Source organism: Corella eumyota, chromosome 3 (assembly GCF_963082875.1).
Source record: "Corella eumyota chromosome 3, kaCorEumy4.1, whole genome shotgun sequence".
In the NCBI taxonomy this organism is placed as follows: Eukaryota; Metazoa; Chordata; class Ascidiacea; order Phlebobranchia; family Corellidae; genus Corella; species Corella eumyota.
The window spans coordinates 1,391,392-1,408,607 of record NC_137492.1 but is presented as its reverse complement, the minus strand read 5'-3'; the positions used below and the strand labels follow the sequence as shown (position 1 = coordinate 1,408,607).

At 30.5% G+C, this 17,216-nt stretch overlaps 7 protein-coding genes across 8 annotated transcripts; 5 read left to right on the top strand and 2 right to left on the bottom strand.

Annotated features, from left to right (window-relative positions):
• Positions 1 to 89: 89 nt before the first annotated feature.
• On the top strand, positions 90 to 2,038 carry LOC145745461 (dnaJ homolog subfamily C member 25-like). Its single transcript, XM_082563548.1, has 4 exons — positions 90 to 701; positions 930 to 1,103; positions 1,264 to 1,450; positions 1,596 to 2,038. The coding sequence occupies exons 1-4, from the start codon at positions 166 to 168 to the stop codon at positions 1,716 to 1,718; spliced, it is 1,020 nt and encodes a 339-aa protein (XP_082419674.1). The 5' UTR covers positions 90 to 165; the 3' UTR covers positions 1,719 to 2,038.
• A 977-nt stretch (positions 2,039 to 3,015) lies between these two features.
• Positions 3,016 to 6,913, top strand: LOC145744748 (hydroxysteroid dehydrogenase-like protein 2). The gene is made up of 7 exons (XM_082562682.1): positions 3,016 to 3,108; positions 3,319 to 3,482; positions 3,750 to 3,963; positions 4,430 to 4,647; positions 4,839 to 5,036; positions 5,355 to 5,546; positions 6,468 to 6,913. The coding sequence occupies exons 1-7, from the start codon at positions 3,095 to 3,097 to the stop codon at positions 6,704 to 6,706; spliced, it is 1,239 nt and encodes a 412-aa protein (XP_082418808.1). The 5' UTR covers positions 3,016 to 3,094; the 3' UTR covers positions 6,707 to 6,913.
• LOC145744754 (large ribosomal subunit protein mL55-like) lies at positions 6,723 to 7,696 on the bottom strand. The gene is made up of 3 exons (XM_082562691.1): positions 7,504 to 7,696; positions 7,282 to 7,399; positions 6,723 to 7,127 (listed from the first exon to the last, which is right to left on the bottom strand). Exons 1-3 carry the CDS (start codon positions 7,611 to 7,613, stop codon positions 6,990 to 6,992), a joined length of 366 nt encoding a protein of 121 aa, XP_082418817.1. The 5' UTR covers positions 7,614 to 7,696; the 3' UTR covers positions 6,723 to 6,989.
• A 130-nt stretch (positions 7,697 to 7,826) lies between these two features.
• LOC145744753 (protein mago nashi homolog) lies at positions 7,827 to 8,449 on the bottom strand. The gene has a single exon (XM_082562690.1). It carries the CDS (start codon positions 8,413 to 8,415, stop codon positions 7,975 to 7,977), a length of 441 nt encoding a protein of 146 aa, XP_082418816.1. The 5' UTR covers positions 8,416 to 8,449; the 3' UTR covers positions 7,827 to 7,974.
• A 425-nt stretch (positions 8,450 to 8,874) lies between these two features.
• Positions 8,875 to 10,155, top strand: LOC145744751 (protein KTI12 homolog). 2 transcript variants are annotated; one of them, XM_082562688.1, is made up of 2 exons: positions 8,875 to 9,040; positions 9,138 to 10,155. In XM_082562688.1, exon 2 carries the CDS (start codon positions 9,184 to 9,186, stop codon positions 10,000 to 10,002), a length of 819 nt encoding a protein of 272 aa, XP_082418814.1. In that variant the 5' UTR covers positions 8,875 to 9,040; positions 9,138 to 9,183; the 3' UTR covers positions 10,003 to 10,155. The 2 variants fall into 2 exon arrangements, with proteins under 2 accessions (XP_082418814.1, XP_082418813.1); XM_082562687.1 differs by having other exon boundaries at positions 9,184 to 10,153.
• On the top strand, positions 10,120 to 17,214 carry LOC145744747 (cytoplasmic tRNA 2-thiolation protein 2-like). Its single transcript, XM_082562681.1, has 10 exons — positions 10,120 to 11,400; positions 13,776 to 13,792; positions 14,071 to 14,201; positions 15,131 to 15,207; positions 15,316 to 15,387; positions 15,507 to 15,685; positions 16,024 to 16,160; positions 16,288 to 16,426; positions 16,502 to 16,588; positions 16,690 to 17,214. The coding sequence occupies exons 1-10, from the start codon at positions 10,216 to 10,218 to the stop codon at positions 16,874 to 16,876; spliced, it is 2,211 nt and encodes a 736-aa protein (XP_082418807.1). The 5' UTR covers positions 10,120 to 10,215; the 3' UTR covers positions 16,877 to 17,214.
• Positions 11,719 to 13,620, top strand: LOC145744749 (protein Red-like). The gene has a single exon (XM_082562685.1). It carries the CDS (start codon positions 11,722 to 11,724, stop codon positions 13,285 to 13,287), a length of 1,566 nt encoding a protein of 521 aa, XP_082418811.1. The 5' UTR covers positions 11,719 to 11,721; the 3' UTR covers positions 13,288 to 13,620.
• Positions 17,215 to 17,216: the final 2 nt, after the last annotated feature.

The window sequence follows — 17,216 nt, the reverse complement described above, 5'->3', positions numbered from 1 at the left end:
TAAATTAAACACTATTCTTGTTTTTTAACATTTTTATGGTAAACCAAGGTTAAAAGTGTATTTCTATATATTTATGCTTTAAATTATTTTATTTTTTGTGTTTAAATTAGACATCTTGACCCGGTCTTCTACTAAGATATAAATGATTTTGGTAAAAAAACAAAAATGGGTAAAGTTTACGTTGTTGTTGTATTTTGTCTACTGAAAGTAGCATCTGGCCAGCTTGTACCAGGAATGTATTGTGGTACACAAAACTGTTACCATGTTTTAGACGTAGAATTAGATGCTACGCGATCTGAAATCGCAAAATCTTACCGAAAATTAGCGCGAGCTAACCACCCCGATTTTTTACAAAGTCGAGGTGCAAGTAAAAAAGAAATAGAAGAAAAAACTTTGTTGTTTCATCTCATTGCAACTGCCTATGAGACCCTTAAGGATGATGAGATAAGGAAGGAATATGATTATTATTTACAGCATCCAGAGGAATATTATTACAACTATTACAGATATTATAAACATCAAATTCCGAAAGTTGACGTTCGTCTTGTGCTTGTTGGAACAATTTCTGTCATCTCAATATTTCAGTATATAAGTTGGATGACATCGTATAACACTGCTATTAATTATATGGCCCATACTGCTAAGTATAGAAGTGCTGCAAAGAAAGAAGCAATGGCCAGAGGAATTTGGTTGGATAAAAGGTATCTTATTCGGAATATTTGATTTATACATATAAAGTAAAAAAAGAAAAATTTGATGTTAATTTTAGGACATTTTAAGGTAGTTTACAAATAAGTGTATATAAAATGTTTAAAAGTATGTAGTATTATTTTTTTATGATCAAACTATTAAGTATATACAATAAAAAAATAAATTGTTTTAACATAGATTTACCAAAATATCTAATACCTACAATCCATATTTTACAGTGAACAGAGGAAGCAAAGAAAAGATAAATCCAGGGAAGATATAAAACAAGACGAGGAGGATATTATAAGGAAGATCATTGAAGAGAAGATGGACATTAGAGGAGGATATCAAAAACCCGAATACACTGATGTATTATGGATGCAGATTATATTATTACCTTATACCTTATTCAAGTACGATTCGTCTTTATTTAAAAAAAAGTATTAAACATTGGGTTTAGATGATACTTCAAGTAAAACCCTGGAATTTTTTTTAAAGTTTGGCCCCTTTACATAGAAAATAAAAACATTTAAAAAATGATATTGAAAAATTCCATTCACATTTTTTGTTTAGATTTTTTCATTTCCATATACAATGGTTTTATAATTACACAATTAAGAAAAAAGAATTTACTGATGAAGCCAAAGTTTATTTAATTTGTAAGAACTTAAATATTAAATCAATGCAATGGGATATGCATACTGATCGTAACAAAACGGAATATTATGATCGGAAATTGTGGATCAAAGAAAATGCAAAGGTAACAACTTTTTATTTGGTTTAACTAACGTTAACTAGTTTAATATGGGCAAGCGCTTATACTTGTTATTATTACTATTAGAAGGTGGTCTTGTGAATAAAAAATTGTGGGTATTACAATATTTGATATTAAATTTTGATTTTAGGTTTTTATTGCTGAAAAACAAGAAGAGGCCAAAATTAAGATGGCTGAAGATCCAAAGATGAAGAGATACAGAAGATGGATGAATAAGGGAGGACCTGGAAGAATGACATTTGAGGAGGATTAAACTTTGCATGACTTTTAATATTATAGGAAATAGTGGTATAGTTTTAACTCAAATCATAAAGTATAACCTCTTTCAGTTGTGCAATTTCAAAATTTTTTAACTAAAATAAAAGAATAAATTTTTTTACATTGAACTTTAGGTTATTATTAAATTGGAAATCATTGTTTTGTTTAGTTTTTGGTCCTAACTAACTTCACTTTGTATTTTATGCACATGTTTAATAAAAAAAAGTTCCATGTAGTTAGTTGTAGATATGTCGTGTCATTTAGTTTCATATCACCTCACTTTAGTCACTAGAGTATAGTCGTGCAAATTAACAGCTTCCATCACCATATTTAACAACTTCAATTGTACAATTTTGTTTAATATGAATATGCAAAGGTGTAATCAAAAAATATTTTTATAGAGGTTTATTTAGGAGTTTCGTGCCTATTCTTAATCTAAGTACCCAACCAAACTTAAATGCCTTTTCAAGGGTTAAGTGCCTATTCTTGAGTTGATTGCCTACCCAATTTCAAAATTTTAGGTGCCTACCCAAAATTAAGTACCTACCCCATTTCAAGTGTCCACCCAAAGTTAAGCATCTAACCTACAGTTAAGTGCCCACCCAAGGGTCTACCGGTTTTAAGTGCCTACCCAAAAGTAAGTGCCTAACCAAAGTTAAGTGCCTACCAAAAATTTAGTACCTATTCTTAAGACAAGTGCCTTTTTTTTAAGTGTCCACCCAAAAAGAAGTGCTTAGTGCATATTATTGGGTTAAGTGCCCCCTTTTTTATGTTAAGTGCCTACCATAACGTTACGTGCCTACCCAATGATCAAGGCCTACCAAAGTTTAAGTACCCACCCTAAGTTTAAGTGCTTACCAAAAGTCCAATTGCTTACCATCAGGTTAAGTGCCAACCCAAGTTTAAGTACCTACCCAATGTTTGGGGCCTTGCAAAAGCTATATTTTATAATTTTATTTATTTAAAATTTCAACAAACCACCTTGGCTATATTTAAGTTTAAACTTTGCTTCTTATCAGCAAAAATTAAACCTTTTTAATGATAAGAAAATCACGTGAATTAAATAGAAAAAAAAAAATTTTTCAAATGTTGCAGTGTTGTCAAAAATATTTATAACAACTGAGATTTTTTATCATTTTTATATGAAATTACCATTTGTGTTGAATACTGATTTTAAAATTGACAAAAAATTGCTAATCGTAAAAGAGTTAAAAAACAATAAATAAAACTTGAAAAATTTTATTTTTTGGGAGCTCTGAACGAACTTTGAGCACATTTGATTTTTTTTGCAAAGGTAATTTAATAGTAAACAAGTTAAACTTTTGTTATTTTCGGTATTTTTGTTTAAATTCAGCTTAAAATATCTTCAAAATGATGAACACGGGGTTAGTAGGCTTTATATGTTATTTTTGTAAATACTATTGTGTAATTTTTATGATAATATATTCCAAATTTAAAACTTTAAATGATATAATTTTTCAGAATTTTGGATAGTTTAATAACATTTAATAACGCAAAAAATAAAAAAAAGTAATATACTTATAACGAAATTAGCTGTCAAATTTATTAAAAATTTATCTTTGGTTCTTTTTTAGAAAGTTAGCAGGTTATACTTTATTTATAACTGGTGCAAGCAGAGGTATTGGAAAAGCAATTGGTTTAAAAGCTGCCAGAGATGGTGCTAATGTTGTAATTGCTGCTAAGACTGCTGACCCTCATCCTAAACTACCTGGAACCATTTACACTGCTGCCAAAGAAAGTAAATAAAAGTTATCATAGTAAAATTGTTTTTTTGTGAATATTTTATGATGTTTTTTTAAAAGGTTTGTTACATTTATAACCTGTTTTGTTTTTAAATAAAACACAAATATTTATTGGATCTATTTAGATAAGGCATTTTTTATTAATAAAAGTATATTTAATAGTTTTTAAAATTTATTTAGGGCAATTAAAATTAAGTATACAACAAGCTCTATCAATTTCTTCAAAACACAAAAACGATGTCTTAAAAAATTCTAAATTTTAGTTGAAGATGCAGGCGGCAAATGTCTTCCATGCATCGTCGATGTTCGTGATGAAAAAACTGTTGAAAATGCAGTCAACGAAGCTGTCCGAACATTTGGTGGAATTGATATTCTTGTGAATAACGCAAGTGCAATTAGTTTAACGGGAACACAAGCAACTCCAATGAAGAAATATGATCTGATGAACCAAGTGAATACAAGAGGAACTTATTTGTGGTAAGAATATTTGTTTTGTGTTTTCATTTTTATTTAGCAAAGTGTTTTTCAATGTTTAATTAGACTATATATGGCAAGAGATTTCTAAAGACAATTTTGTGTTATTAAGTTTCTTTTTCAATCATTTTAAATGCATAAAACATTTATAACTACTAGTATAGAATATTTTTTATTTTTTTGTATTAACTTTGCCCTTGTTTTTGATGCTATATATTAAAAAAATGGTTAAGCTTTATTTTTAATGTAATTGCAAACAATATTGCTAAATCCTGCTTAAAAATTAAAACTAGTATACCAATATTTTTTAAAATATTGTTTACTTGGGTTATAGTAAATATTTACTTACTAACCTTTACTTTAATATAGCCTTGTAAAATTTTTAGCTTATTTATTACATGCTTTCAGGGATATGAACTTAAACTGCATATCAACTTGCTTTATCTAAATATCCTTTCTTTATTTAAAGCTCTAGAGTATGCTTACCTCATTTGGTAAAAGCCAAGGAAAGTGGAAAAAATCCTCATATTCTCAACATAAGTCCCCCTCTTTCAATGAAACCAATTTGGTTTAAGAACCACACTGCTTACACTATAGCCAAGTATGGGATGTCTATGTGTGTGTTGGGTATGGCTGCTGAGTTTGAGGAACATGGGATTGCTGTGAATGCATTGTGGCCCAGGACAGGTAATTTTTTATTAATTTTTACCAAGTTTTATATTTATTATTTGTGTCTTCACAACATATGTATGCTGACTTATATACAATTTTATGTCACGAAGTCAGATCTTTAAAAAAAATATGTAAAAGGAAAAATGTAATGGTTATTATATTCCTAACTTTTTTTTATTATTTTTTAACTACTTTTTTATTTTTAGCAATTATTACTGCTGCCATGGAGATGTTAGGAGGTAAAGATGTTTCTGGACAATGTAGAAAACCTGAAATTATGGCAGATGCTGCTTATGCGTTGATGCAGCAAAATTCAGCTTCTATGACTGGCAAGTTTTTAATCGACGACGATGTTTTAGCAAAAGAAGGAATCAGTGATTTTGATCAATATGCTGTAGAACCAGGTACTCCCGACCATAAGTTAATTGATATTGTTGATGGAGATCCAAAGTGGTTTGGATTGGCAAGGGCTTTAAACAAAAAAGCTTTAAAAGAAATGAAAAATAAACTTTAAATACTTAATCAATCGTTAGAAATTTATTTTTATTCAATTAAATATAACAGTTATTATACAGATGAAAAAATATGTTTTAATTTTGTTTAATCATAAATTTTTTTCGTTACTTTTTAATCTTAAAATTTGCAGTATTTGTTAAAATGTTGTCAATTTTTTATACACGAATAAACATCATGTTCTAATAGTTTGTTGTGTTTATTTTTAGGCAAGCCTCTTATATTGGATTTTTTCCTTGAAGATTCAGAAGTAGAATTTATGAACCAACTAACAGAGCAGGCAAAGGGGGGATCTAGTTCTAGTGGGGGTGAAATCACAAAAATATTTAAAAACATTGAGCAAGCGCTTGATAAAGAGTTGGTTGCTAAAACTGGAGGAGTTTTTAAGTTTAAAATCCCAGGTAATGAAAAGTTTACTCTCTGTATAGAATGCAGCTAAGTGAACATATACACAATGGTGGGCACTGAACCGTTAATGCGTTAATCGTTAATTAACGAAGTTAAATTTTTCAATAAAATTTAACTTTTAAGTTAACTTTAAAAATCGTTAACGGACCTGTTAACTTTCGTTAAATTGTGCTTCCGTTAAATTAAATCCGTTAATTTAATATTTTTACAAGTTTACCATGGTAATATAAAAGTATATATGTTTTATTTTGCCGTTTATTGGGTTTAATCGTTTCAATTTTAAAGGATGTATTGACTGACGTATAAACGATGTATTGACGATGTATTGACGACATTGTATTGAAATTTTAAACGATGCACTTTTGAAAACGTCATTTAAACTTACGTTCGTGTAGTTAAAATATCAACTAAGATAAAAACTGCTGTTTTTTTTTTAAATAGGGTCGTTTCTTTGTTTGTTTTATTTAAATTTTAACGTTAACGTTTATCGATAACTACCGTTACATTTTGTTTAAATTAACTTTTTAACGTTAACGAAGTTAATATACTATGTAACGAATTTTCACTTAACGAAGTTACTTTCTTGGTTAACTGTGCCCACCTATGCATATACATATGTCCAATTTATTGGCCCACAATAGAAATTAAATTTCAGTTTGTGGCGCAAAGGTAAATTATTAGTTACAAATATTAGTTTGCGACCATATTTTAACAATTAAAATCCTGGCTGTAAGGTCGTTAATCAACTAGTACTAAGATAACTAATAATTTACTATGGCGTTGAGAATTCCTTTTACTTTATAAAAAAGAATCTCCTTTTTTGAAACTAATTTTCACATTACTTAAAAGGATCTAGTTAAACATCTTACAGCTTAATAGTTAGTTTAGCACAATAACATTATTTTACATCCTAGGCGAAACCCCAGAGAGTTGGATGTTGGATTTAAAGAATGGAGCCGGGTCAGTGGCACCGGGTGATTCAGACTCTGATGTTACCATGACAATGAAACCAGAAGATTTTGTTGACATGTTTCAGGGAAAGCTCAATTCCACAGCAGCATTTATGCAGGGAAAACTTAAAATTGATGGCAACATGATGCTGGCCATGAAATTGGAACAACTTATGAAGCAAATGCAGAAGTCAAAATTATAAATTGTTAAAATTCTAGTGCTGTTATGCAAATTTAATGCTTTCAAGATATTATGTTAGTTTGTTAATTTATATTATAAAGTTCCTTGTAAAATCAACGCAAATTCAAAAACAGTGCTTTTTTTCTAATTTAGAGTTATAAAAGATTTATGTTGTGTATTTTTGTATTTGTAATTTAATAAAGCAATACACTAAAAAATAAATATTAATTTCGCCCTTAAGTTGAGGATTTGTTAAGACCACATCGTTTAACACACTTCGATAATAAGTCAACTTTGAATTAGTTTTAAAATAAGTTTCTATATTTTCCAGAATCATAATTATCGTCTTCAAATTCTATTTCTTTGTGTTCTAATTTTGCTTTTCTACTCAACCATAATTCCTTTCGTTCTTGATCAGTTAGAAGGGTCATGTCTATAGGAAGCTAAAGAAAATGTTTAGGTATATAAAAAATAATATTACCAAAGACCATTCAAATTTAAAAATAAGCGTGGGTTTGTTACATTTAAAAATCAAACATTTGGTAATGGTCATTTTAAATAACTGTGCACAAAATTTAGCAAAATGCTTTTAAATACTTGTACAAGTTTTCTCGGATGCTCGCATCTAACTTCAATAGTGGAACCATCTTGTAAAGCCACAATCGTTTTATAAGTTCTTGGGTAAGTTTTACGTCCCTGTTTGGTAATTGCACAACTAGAAATACAAATTCAACATATTCAGCAGTAGTTTGAGATACTTGATAGTTAATGTGCTATTCTTGTCATAAATTATATCATATAAAAAAGTCAGTAATATACCTGGTTGAATGTTTTCTTAAACACGGTGTCAAAATGTTTGATTGCAAGTTTGTAAAGTTGCAAATAGACAAAATAGATTTGTTCATTTGCAAACAAATTGTTGATGACATTTTTGAACGCTTATCAAATTATGGTTATTTCAATGTTGATCAGTTTATTAAATATTTCCTAGTTTCACTAAAAACAGATATTTACATTCAGTTTATTTAAAATCATGTATTCAAAGTTAATTTAATGTTTATAAAATAATTGAGTAGTGATATATTATTGATAACACAAATTAAACAACAGTTCATTATTTTCACATGTTATGATTATTTTAAAAAGCAATTTAAAACGGTTAGCTTTTTAGTAACTATTTTGTACAAAAGCAAATCAAAAGTTTTTTATTTTAAAATGTTCTTCTAATAACATACAGACATAGTTGGGTTCTTCAAGATTTAGCTCCATTATATCAATGTGATATAGTTTTTAGATTGGTTTTATCTTGAAGTGAAGTCCAATCAATGAGAAGACCAAGCATTTAAGATCCTGCACAAGATAGTAAAAACACCGAAGCCCCTCGGTGTCTTTACATTCATTAATATCAACCAAAGAACCAATCTTTGATGTTGTAAATGAAATATGATCATCTCCCAACACAATTTCCAACTCCTGTCTTCCGACTCGATCCGGATTTGGCCACAAGGTGTCATCTTCTTTCATGATTTCGGAATCCTCAATTATTCTTTTTAATTCTTCTAGAACAGCTTTGTGGACATAGGCTTCTTTTCGAATCATTGTATCATTTTTGTAATTCGAATTGTTGGCGTAACGAAGCTTTCCTTGCGGTCGAAACTCAAATTCTAAAAATTCGTGGCCGAATTTTCCTTTGTGCCCAACATAATAGCGGAGATAGAATTCATTCGCCATTTTTCTTACAATTACGATAAAAACAAAAAAACCTTAATCTAAGGAACATAAATATATTAATTTAGAATATATACAAGTTATTTGATAAACAACTTACGCAAGCTTGATACCAAAATAATGTTAATTTACTTTCTAATTTCAGGAAGTGAGTGTAACGCACAGTTTTAAATTGACGCTAAAATGTTTTTACACGTCTCGCTAGCGTCTCTAGTGCAGTAAAGGCTGCTTTTAAAGGTTGATTTAACCATTTTAAATTGATATTAATAGCATGCAAAGGTTTAAAGCATCAGGTATTAGTTTTCCATTTTGCATTTTTTTATGCATTTTAAGTATAAACATTAACAAACATAAAAAATAGAAGGGGTAACCTCTTACGGTACCGCGGTACTGTTTTGGTACACATTGGTAACGCTTTTTCGTCACGATTTTCTTACGATTTGGATTCGATTCAACATTTGCTTTGCGCTTTATGTTTTGAGGATTATCTCTTTACAAGAAAGTCAATGTACTATTTAAATTAAATAAGTAAATTTAAACAAGCTAGTTTTGATATTATTCCATTACTAGAACCCCGAAAATAATTGTTTCAAAAGAAAAAGTAACGAAACATCTTAGGACTAAATTTGTAAGTAACAACATTATTTATTGATTAAACTAAGCCAGTCTGCCAGTTGTTTTAAATTGTTTTTTACTCAAAGCTTTAATTGTGTGTTAATTACTAGAATTGTAATCTATCTGTAACTAACGTATCAAAGTATTTTGGACAAGATGCCTTTGGTATTGATGTGTGGCTTTCCTGCAAGTGGAAAAACGACTCGTGCCAATCAATTAAAGGAATATTTTTCAAAAAACCATCCAAACATTAAAACTGTGATCGTTGATGATGGAGATATAAATAAAAATGAGATTTATGCTGACTCAAGAAAAGAAGCTTCTATTAGATCCGCCTTAAAATCTGCTGCTGACCGAGAACTATCAACGGATACAATTGTTATAGTTGACTCTCTTAATTATATTAAAGGTTACCGATATGAACTTCATTGTATATCGAAATATGCAAGGACAACATACTGTGTGTTGCATTGTGACACTTCTGTAGAAAATGTGAATATATTTAATGATAAAAACAGCGAAAAATATTCTGCTGAAATTATATCAGCTTTGGTATTAAGATTTGAGCCTCCTAATGTTTCAGCTAGGTGGGATTCCCCTTTATTTACAATCCAAGTGGACGATGTTTTACCATTTGATAAAATAAGCCAAGTTTTATTGGATAGTAAGCCTCAAAAACCAAATCTTTCTACACAAAATCCACCTCTAAAATCACCAACTTTTATTTATGAAGCAGATAAAATGTTACAACTTATCGGTGGAGCAATCTTGTCTGCCCAAAAATCAAATGAAATTGGAGACACTGTTTCAATACCTGGTATTGCAGAGACTTATACTCTACAACAGACTTTTACTGTAGCTAATATGAGGAAGCATAGGAAACAATTCCTTGTTTATTTAAGAGCAAATCCAGTTGCTGATATCAAGGAGGTCCCGAAAACTTTTATTTACTTTTTATCAAATGCTATTTCCTGATTACTTATTATATAGGCTATATAGTTAGTTACATAAAAATATTTAGAGCTTTTAAACCATATTATGTTTTACATAAATTATGCTTTTATATTAATTTTCTTTTAGTAAAATTAAAAATGTTAGACAGTTTTTATAAAACATTGGTGAACAAATTTAAATTTTTTTCGAACAGAAACCAAATTTTATTTAAAATTTTAAAACTAAATATTTAAAATGTGTGATGGAAACTCTGATGACAAAGCAATTTTGCAAAGCAAGCCAAGTTTATATAACAACCTTTGTGCAAAGTGTGGAGGTCCAGCAATCATAGTAGTGGGAACCAATGGGACTTATTGTAAACCTTGTTTGCAGAAGCAGTTTACCCATAAATTTAGAGCATCCATGGGAAGAAACCCTATAGTAAGACATGGTGACAACGTTTTGATTGCATATTCAGGTGGAAATAATTCCTCAGCTTTAGTACATCTTGTGGTAGAAGGTCTATTACCTGAAACTCCTAAAAAGTTAAAGTTCATTCCAGGAATTGTTTTTATTGATGAAAGTGTTTTATATCCTGATTCTAATTTTGAAAAGGAATTTGAAACTATAGTTGATAATATGAAGAAAACCAACTTTCCATATTATGTTATTAAACTTGAAGAATCAATGCTAATTTATAACAAAGAAGCATCCAACAGTTCAACTGAGTTGGCACATCATTTCACAAAACTTATAAATTCTGTTGACACTTTAACCTCCAAAGAAGAACTCTTATATCGACTGAAATGTCAACTTTTCTCACATAAGGCAAAAGAACTTCGCTACCAACATGTATTTCTTGGTGAAACCAGCACCCGCTTGGCAGTCAATATTCTATCGAATGTTGCGCTAGGTCGTGGTGTTCATTTAACTCAAGACACAGGGTACAGTGATGGAAACAGGTTTAGTGAAATTGGGGTTAATTTGTTGCGTCCTTTACGTGATATCACAACTAAAGAGGTGGCTGTGTATAATGCTATGCATAATATAAACACTGTGTTTATAGGCAACCTTTCAACAAAGCAGAAACCAATTTCTAGTATACAAGCGCTGACTGAAAATTTTGTTATGGGTCTTGTAGCTAATTTTCCTTCAACTGAGATGACAATTTACAGGACTTCGAATAAACTAGTTCCTTCAAATCAAAACTCAAGTAACTCTAAAAAATGCAAGTTATGCTTTGGAATAATAGACACAATTACTAATGATGTGGGTGCTACAGCTTACAAACATACTAAATTTACTGAAAATTTAAGCAAGGGTAAATATGGACAACCTTCAGATAAAGAAGTTCTAGAAAATGATAAATTGCAAGAAACACCAGAATTATGTTATGCTTGTATGATTCTTAATAAAGATATTAGCTCATCAGATAATAATGTTGATTCCTTGCTCGTGAAAACTTTCAAAAATCGACTTGTTGTAAATAATGATAATTCAACTTAACGTAAATTACATTTTATCCTTTTTTAGGTCAATTAATTTTTTTAGACTTGAATTTTTAAAATGTTTTTATTCTGTAGGAAAATTGTGTTTAAATTTCTGGTGTTAAACTTCTTTTTTAGTCTTTACTTTTACAACTAAGTTTTTACTATTATCTGTAAAAATCTTTTAACACAAAGCACAGTTCATTAAAATAATCCTTTCTATTTTAAAACAGGTTCTTTTTTATTTTTAAGTAATTTGCTTGTGATTAAAAAAATGGCCACTGAAGTTTTTTCCAATCCTTTGCCTCCAGAGGAAGTTGTGGAGGAAGATCAACCTCTCACAAATGCAGACTTCCGGAAGTTTCTCTCAACTCCTAGAGCAGGGGACGGAAAAAAGGATAAAAACCGGGGGTTTGCTGTCCCTAAAGAATTTGATTCAGCTGCAAATGACACTGCAGCCGAACAGAGGCGTAAAAAGAAAAGTTTTTACGCAAAACTTAAAAAACAGGAGATGGAAAGGCAAGCGGAACTTGATAAAAAATATCGGGATCGATCCAAGGAGCGGAGGGAAGGTAAAGGTGATTATACAGAAGCTGAATTAATCAGTACCACTGCTGATTATCGAGCAGTCGGGCCATCAGCGGAGATTGATCGAACCTCAGCAGAAAAGCGACGACAAGTTATCCAAGAGTCAAAGTTCTTGGGGGGTGATATGGCGCATACTCATCTTGTGAAGGGACTTGATTATGCGCTTCTACAAAAAGTGCGCGCTGAAATAACAACCAAGGAAAAAGAAGATGAGGAATTAGATGAAATATTGGAAAAAGAAACTGAAAAAGAAGATGTTGAGAAAAAGGAAAGTGTGGCTGATGAAATTAAAAACAAAATGGCTAAGAATGTGTATAGGGTTTTGTTTCAAAATCAGCAACCTGTTCGTAATGATACATTTTTACCAGGTCGAATGGCATATGTGTTTGAGTTAGACAATGAATATGAAGACACAGAGTTACCAACTACTTTAATTCGAAGTAAAGCTGATTGCCCAAATTTCGAATCGCAAACGACTCTCTCTACAAACGATATCGTGATTAATAAACTTACTCAAATTCTTTCTTATTTAAGACAAGGAGCAAAAGATAAGCACAAGAAAAAAAGAGACAAGAAAAATAAAACGGAAGAAAGACACAAAGCAGTGGATGCTGACATTGGAATATTTGATAATGTTGGTGAATACAAACCTTCGCTTAAAAAATCCTCGAAAAAAAGAAAATATGGAGTGGGACCGTATTTTGAGAAGCAAAAAACACACGACGATGATATCGAAGCTCAAAACGCAAACGCAAAAGCATCTGTTAAAAACATGATGAAAAACATTCATGAAAAAGTCACTGCCGAAAAGAAAAAAGCAAACGAAGTCGAGGCAAGAGCAAAGAAAAACGAGGGTAAGCCCCTAATTGGAGGTGGAAAAGGGGTACCTGACAGCTACGCAGAGTGTTACCCATCAACCCAGTTCCATGTGTCTGGGGCAGGGGAGGATAGCGACGATGAAGCGGATTATTCGAAGATGGATCAAGGTAACAAAAAAGGTCCAGTAGGACGATGGGATTTTGATACTCAAGAGGAGTATAGTTCTTACATGTCCAAGAAGGAGGCCCTGCCAAAAGCTGCGTTCCAATATGGAATAAAAATGGCTGGAGGCAGAAAAACTAGAAGAACTAAAGAACATAATGAGAAGCAAAAACTTAACAGAGAACTGCAGCAAATACAACAGATTATTACCAAAAGAAAGGGTTCAACAACAACCTCCAAGGGAGATAATTATAAAAAGCCGAAATATTGAGAAATTGTCTGTTAATATTAGTATTCTTTATGTATTGACTAGCATGCAACAAATGTAATGAGATGCCATTTTAATATTTACGTGAATCGAAGTAAATTGTGTGAAAATGAAGTTTAGAAATCTTGCATGTTTTGGGGAAATGGATTTTAATGTATATCTATATTTATTATATGTGTTTAACTTATGTCACATTGGTATAATGTTATCCTTCTAAATTTAATTTAAATCATATTACAACTTAAAACTAGGTTCACTTGAACAGTTTACATTTTACAATAACGACAATTTATGCTACTTTGCTGTTTAACATTTTTAACTTTATTAAATCTTTAGGTGATAGGATTTTTATAAAGATTTGGTAATAATAATAAGATTCAATGGTGAATATGGGGACCTCAATTGTTCAAATTACTAACGTAGCTTCAGCTGCAACCCATGAACAAATGCAAACTTTGTTTTCATTCCTGGGAGAGATTACTGACATGCAGTTGTTCCCAAAACATTGGTAATTTTATTGATATTTTTTGGTATTCATAATTTATATTGTTGTGCATGGTAGTGCTATAAATGCTCTATAATATAAAGGAAGTGCCTTCTATCTATCAAAATTGGTTAGACATAAACCTTCAAGAATTTTAATAATTTTCTTTTTTATATTTGTGTATATTGTGCATATTTAAAGTATTATTACTAACTTCTTTTGACCTTTTTTTTGGTAAATAATTAATAATTTAATGCAGTTTTAGAAGGGTCACTAACTTACTATTTGTTTTTGTGTTTTAGTCTTCCTGGAAATATGGGCACCAAGATTTGCTTCGTTAAATTTCAAGATTTATCATCTGTAGGGGTAGCAAGACATCTCACCAACACTGTTTTTATCGATCGTCCACTCATCTGTGCTCCATATACTGAAGGTAAACTTTTTAAGGATTTTTGTTCACTTTAATAGATTAGGTTTAAAGTTATAGTGCTTATTTCTTTAAATGAATATGTTTTTGTTTGTTTTTTGTTTATTTCGGTCAAACCATTCCTGGGAGAAGCAGTTTAAATAGTATGGAAGCAACTACATTAACCTACATCATAAAGGTTACAACATTGCCTTTTTGCAAAAAAAAACTTTTAGTATTCTGTTACTTAAATAAGAATTTCCCTTTTTTTTCTTGTTAAACATTTGAAATTTGTTAGACTTCAGAAGAAGTTTTATTTCTTGTTTTTTTTCTGTCTATATTTGTTCAGTATTCTCCATGTTGCCTGAACTTGCCTACAGAAGAAATGTGACTAAAACGTGACGCATATTAAATCGAACTGGGACACAACGCGTCACAAGCCTTGTTGTTTTTTATTTTTAGATATCTTGACAAATCAGTGATGTTGAAAAAACAACCAATTTAGATTAAATTTAAATGAAAATCTTACATGCAGAACTTTATATGAATAGTGTGTATTAAAAATACCTTTGTACATATAATTATTTATCCCTTGTTAGGTTTAATAATTGAAAACATTTCCTTGTGGCTAAGCGCCGCCATTTTTTTCATAACACACTTGTTTTGTTTTATCTATTTAGCAAGTGTCGACTACAACGTTCCTATAACGCACTTGTATTAAAAGCTCTAAGCTCTGTGGTAAGTATAAATAGAGGATGCCAGTGTTAAGAGCAAATATAATGTACAGTGTTAAGACAACAACAGATACACTAAACACTTTAAAATTATAAATTTTGAATCACTAATTTTATTGACAATATTTAAGTTTTGTTGTTGGAATATTAATACTGTAGGAATTGCTCTTGTGTGAAGTATAATTGACTTTATAAGATTTTTAATATTTTGATTCTTTTTAGGTGCAATTCCTAACGAAGAAGTAGCAATCACTTTGATTCCTCCTGCTGACTCTGTTTCCTCTATAGCTGGAATGCAGGTAAATTTAACTTGGTTAATAAAATAATGAAGCCACCTTTAATGTGTACCTTTTTATTGAACTATTGATGGTGAATTTAATATTGTTTTTTGTTTTTTTATATTTTAGGGTGCAAAGATAGACCCAGCAAAACTTGATCAAATGCAAAGAACAATTTATGTTGGAAATTTAGATACAAAGGTATGTTAAAGTTACAATTATTTTAAATATTTAAATTATCCTTTAGCATAGATTTGGTCACCTCTGGTTTATTGCAATTTAAGTATTATGTGGTTTTTATTTGTTAATTTTATTCACAGACTGCTACAGCTGAAGAAGTAAAAGATTTCTTTTCCTCGTGTGGTGAAATAAAGAATGTTAAAATGGCAGGTGATGTGACGGAACCAATCCGATATTGTTTCGTTGAATTTGAATCAGTCGAATCGATTAAATCTGCTATGAGAAAAAACGGAGACAAGTTTCAAGGAAGAGTTATCAAGTAAAAATTATAAACCTTTCGAATTTTTTATAAGAAATGCAATAATCTATAAAAAAAGAAATATTTTTATGTAGAATTTCTTGCACAAAATGCTCTATCATACTACTTTATTATACGTACCAAATGATTGTCCACTTTATTGTCGGCACTTTAATTGTCATAATATGGTTGCAACTCTTAACAAATATTTGCCATAATAATTTACCCACACACCACAAATGGCAGTTTTATTTATTTTGCCGGCTATTCAAATTGGACATATATCATACGCTAAGCTTTATAATATATAGGTTTTTGATTTAGAGCAAATTTTATAAATATTTTATTCCCACTTCCAGGATAAATCAGTCGAACAACTCAGTTTTAACTGGAGGTGGAGGAGGAGATGCAAACAGCCGGGAGATTGATGAAGCAATGAGAAGAGTCCGGATGGCACAAAGTCTCATCTCAAAAGCACTTGATCCTGAACGGGCTCGTAAGTTTATATTTTGTTTATTTATCTGTGAAGTGCAGTTTCTCTTAGGCATATATTATTTAAAATTTGTGACCATATTATATTGACTAGTGTTAATAAATATTAAACACCAAATTATTTTAATTAGGAAAAAAGAGGTCCAGAAGTCGTTCCGGTTCGAGGTCAAGACGACGACATCATAGATCGAGGAGTAGAGATCGGTCCAGAAGACGAAGATCAAGATCGAAAGGAAGAAGAAGGTCAAGATCAAGGTCGCGTGATCGAAGGTAAAGCAACTTTCTATTAAACAAATTTTTTAAGTTTCCTATTTTTGTTTTAATTCTTGGATCTTTTATTCTTAGAAGGAGTAGGAGAAGTCGGAGCAGAAGCAAAGAAAGAAGAAGAAAAAGATCAAGGTCTCATAAAAGGTCAAGATCACCAAGTAAAAAGTAAGTTTTATACAACTTTCTAAACAACTGTGTAGGCGTTGTAATTATTACCATTAGAAGAGTTAAACTTATAATAAAATGACTTTTCCTGCCAATTTTAGAAGTAGTAAATCCCGTCATAAAGATAGAAAACGCGACAGTGATCGGAAAAGAAGCAAACACGAGAAAGAAGAAAATACTTCAGAGGATAAAGCCAAGAAGGAAGAAAAACCTAAAGAGGAGGAAAAATCTCCTGAAAAGCCTAAACAAACTGAAACTAATGGAAGTATAGCAATGGAGGCTGAGTGAAAATCTGGTAAAAAAATTGACTTCCAAAGACTTACATACAGTTTTGTAAATAAAATTGTGTCATACAAACTACCTGCTGCCTTTTTGAATGGATTTGTATAAAAGTATTCCTGGGTAAGGGGAAAACATTTTTTGTTGTTTTGCGGCTATGGTTTTAAGGCTGTATATATATTTTTTAAAACTTTTCTGTGAATAAATTTTTCCGATTAAATTGCTTTTAATTGCAAGAAATACAAATTCAATTTGGTATTGAAAAGATTTTGAATACAATGGGAGATCTAGTATCTTGTTTTTAAAACTTGGTATATATCTATACTAACACAAAAATTTATTTAAATAA

What these genes read in the sequence shown, in the direction of transcription:
- LOC145744753 (XM_082562690.1), bottom strand. Translation starts at nt 8,415, where the DNA reads ATGGCGAATGAATTCTATCTCCGCTATTATGTTGGGCACAAAGGAAAA.
- LOC145744747 (XM_082562681.1), top strand. Translation starts at nt 10,216, where the DNA reads ATGTGTGATGGAAACTCTGATGACAAAGCAATTTTGCAAAGCAAGCCA. An exon ending in ACTTGATCCTGAACGGGCTC is followed by an intron (nt 16,161 to 16,287) that starts GTAAGTTTATAT and finishes TATTTTAATTAG; the next exon opens with GAAAAAAGAGGTCCAGAAGT. An exon ending in TCAAGGTCGCGTGATCGAAG is followed by an intron (nt 16,427 to 16,501) that starts GTAAAGCAACTT and finishes TTTTATTCTTAG; the next exon opens with AAGGAGTAGGAGAAGTCGGA.
- LOC145744748 (XM_082562682.1), top strand. An exon ending in ACAAGAGGAACTTATTTGTG is followed by an intron (nt 3,964 to 4,429) that starts GTAAGAATATTT and finishes CTTTATTTAAAG; the next exon opens with CTCTAGAGTATGCTTACCTC. An exon ending in TTTTAAGTTTAAAATCCCAG is followed by an intron (nt 5,547 to 6,467) that starts GTAATGAAAAGT and finishes TTTACATCCTAG; the next exon opens with GCGAAACCCCAGAGAGTTGG.
- LOC145745461 (XM_082563548.1), top strand. Translation starts at nt 166, where the DNA reads ATGGGTAAAGTTTACGTTGTTGTTGTATTTTGTCTACTGAAAGTAGCA. An exon ending in GGAATTTGGTTGGATAAAAG is followed by an intron (nt 702 to 929) that starts GTATCTTATTCG and finishes CATATTTTACAG; the next exon opens with TGAACAGAGGAAGCAAAGAA. An exon ending in TTACCTTATACCTTATTCAA is followed by an intron (nt 1,104 to 1,263) that starts GTACGATTCGTC and finishes TTTTTTGTTTAG; the next exon opens with ATTTTTTCATTTCCATATAC.
- LOC145744754 (XM_082562691.1), bottom strand. Translation starts at nt 7,613, where the DNA reads ATGTCATCAACAATTTGTTTGCAAATGAACAAATCTATTTTGTCTATT. An exon ending in TTAAGAAAACATTCAACCAG is followed by an intron (nt 7,400 to 7,503) that starts GTATATTACTGA and finishes TTGTATTTCTAG; the next exon opens with TTGTGCAATTACCAAACAGG. An exon ending in ATCCGAGAAAACTTGTACAA is followed by an intron (nt 7,128 to 7,281) that starts GTATTTAAAAGC and finishes CATTTTCTTTAG; the next exon opens with CTTCCTATAGACATGACCCT.
- LOC145744749 (XM_082562685.1), top strand. Translation starts at nt 11,722, where the DNA reads ATGGCCACTGAAGTTTTTTCCAATCCTTTGCCTCCAGAGGAAGTTGTG.
- LOC145744751 (XM_082562688.1), top strand. Translation starts at nt 9,184, where the DNA reads ATGCCTTTGGTATTGATGTGTGGCTTTCCTGCAAGTGGAAAAACGACT.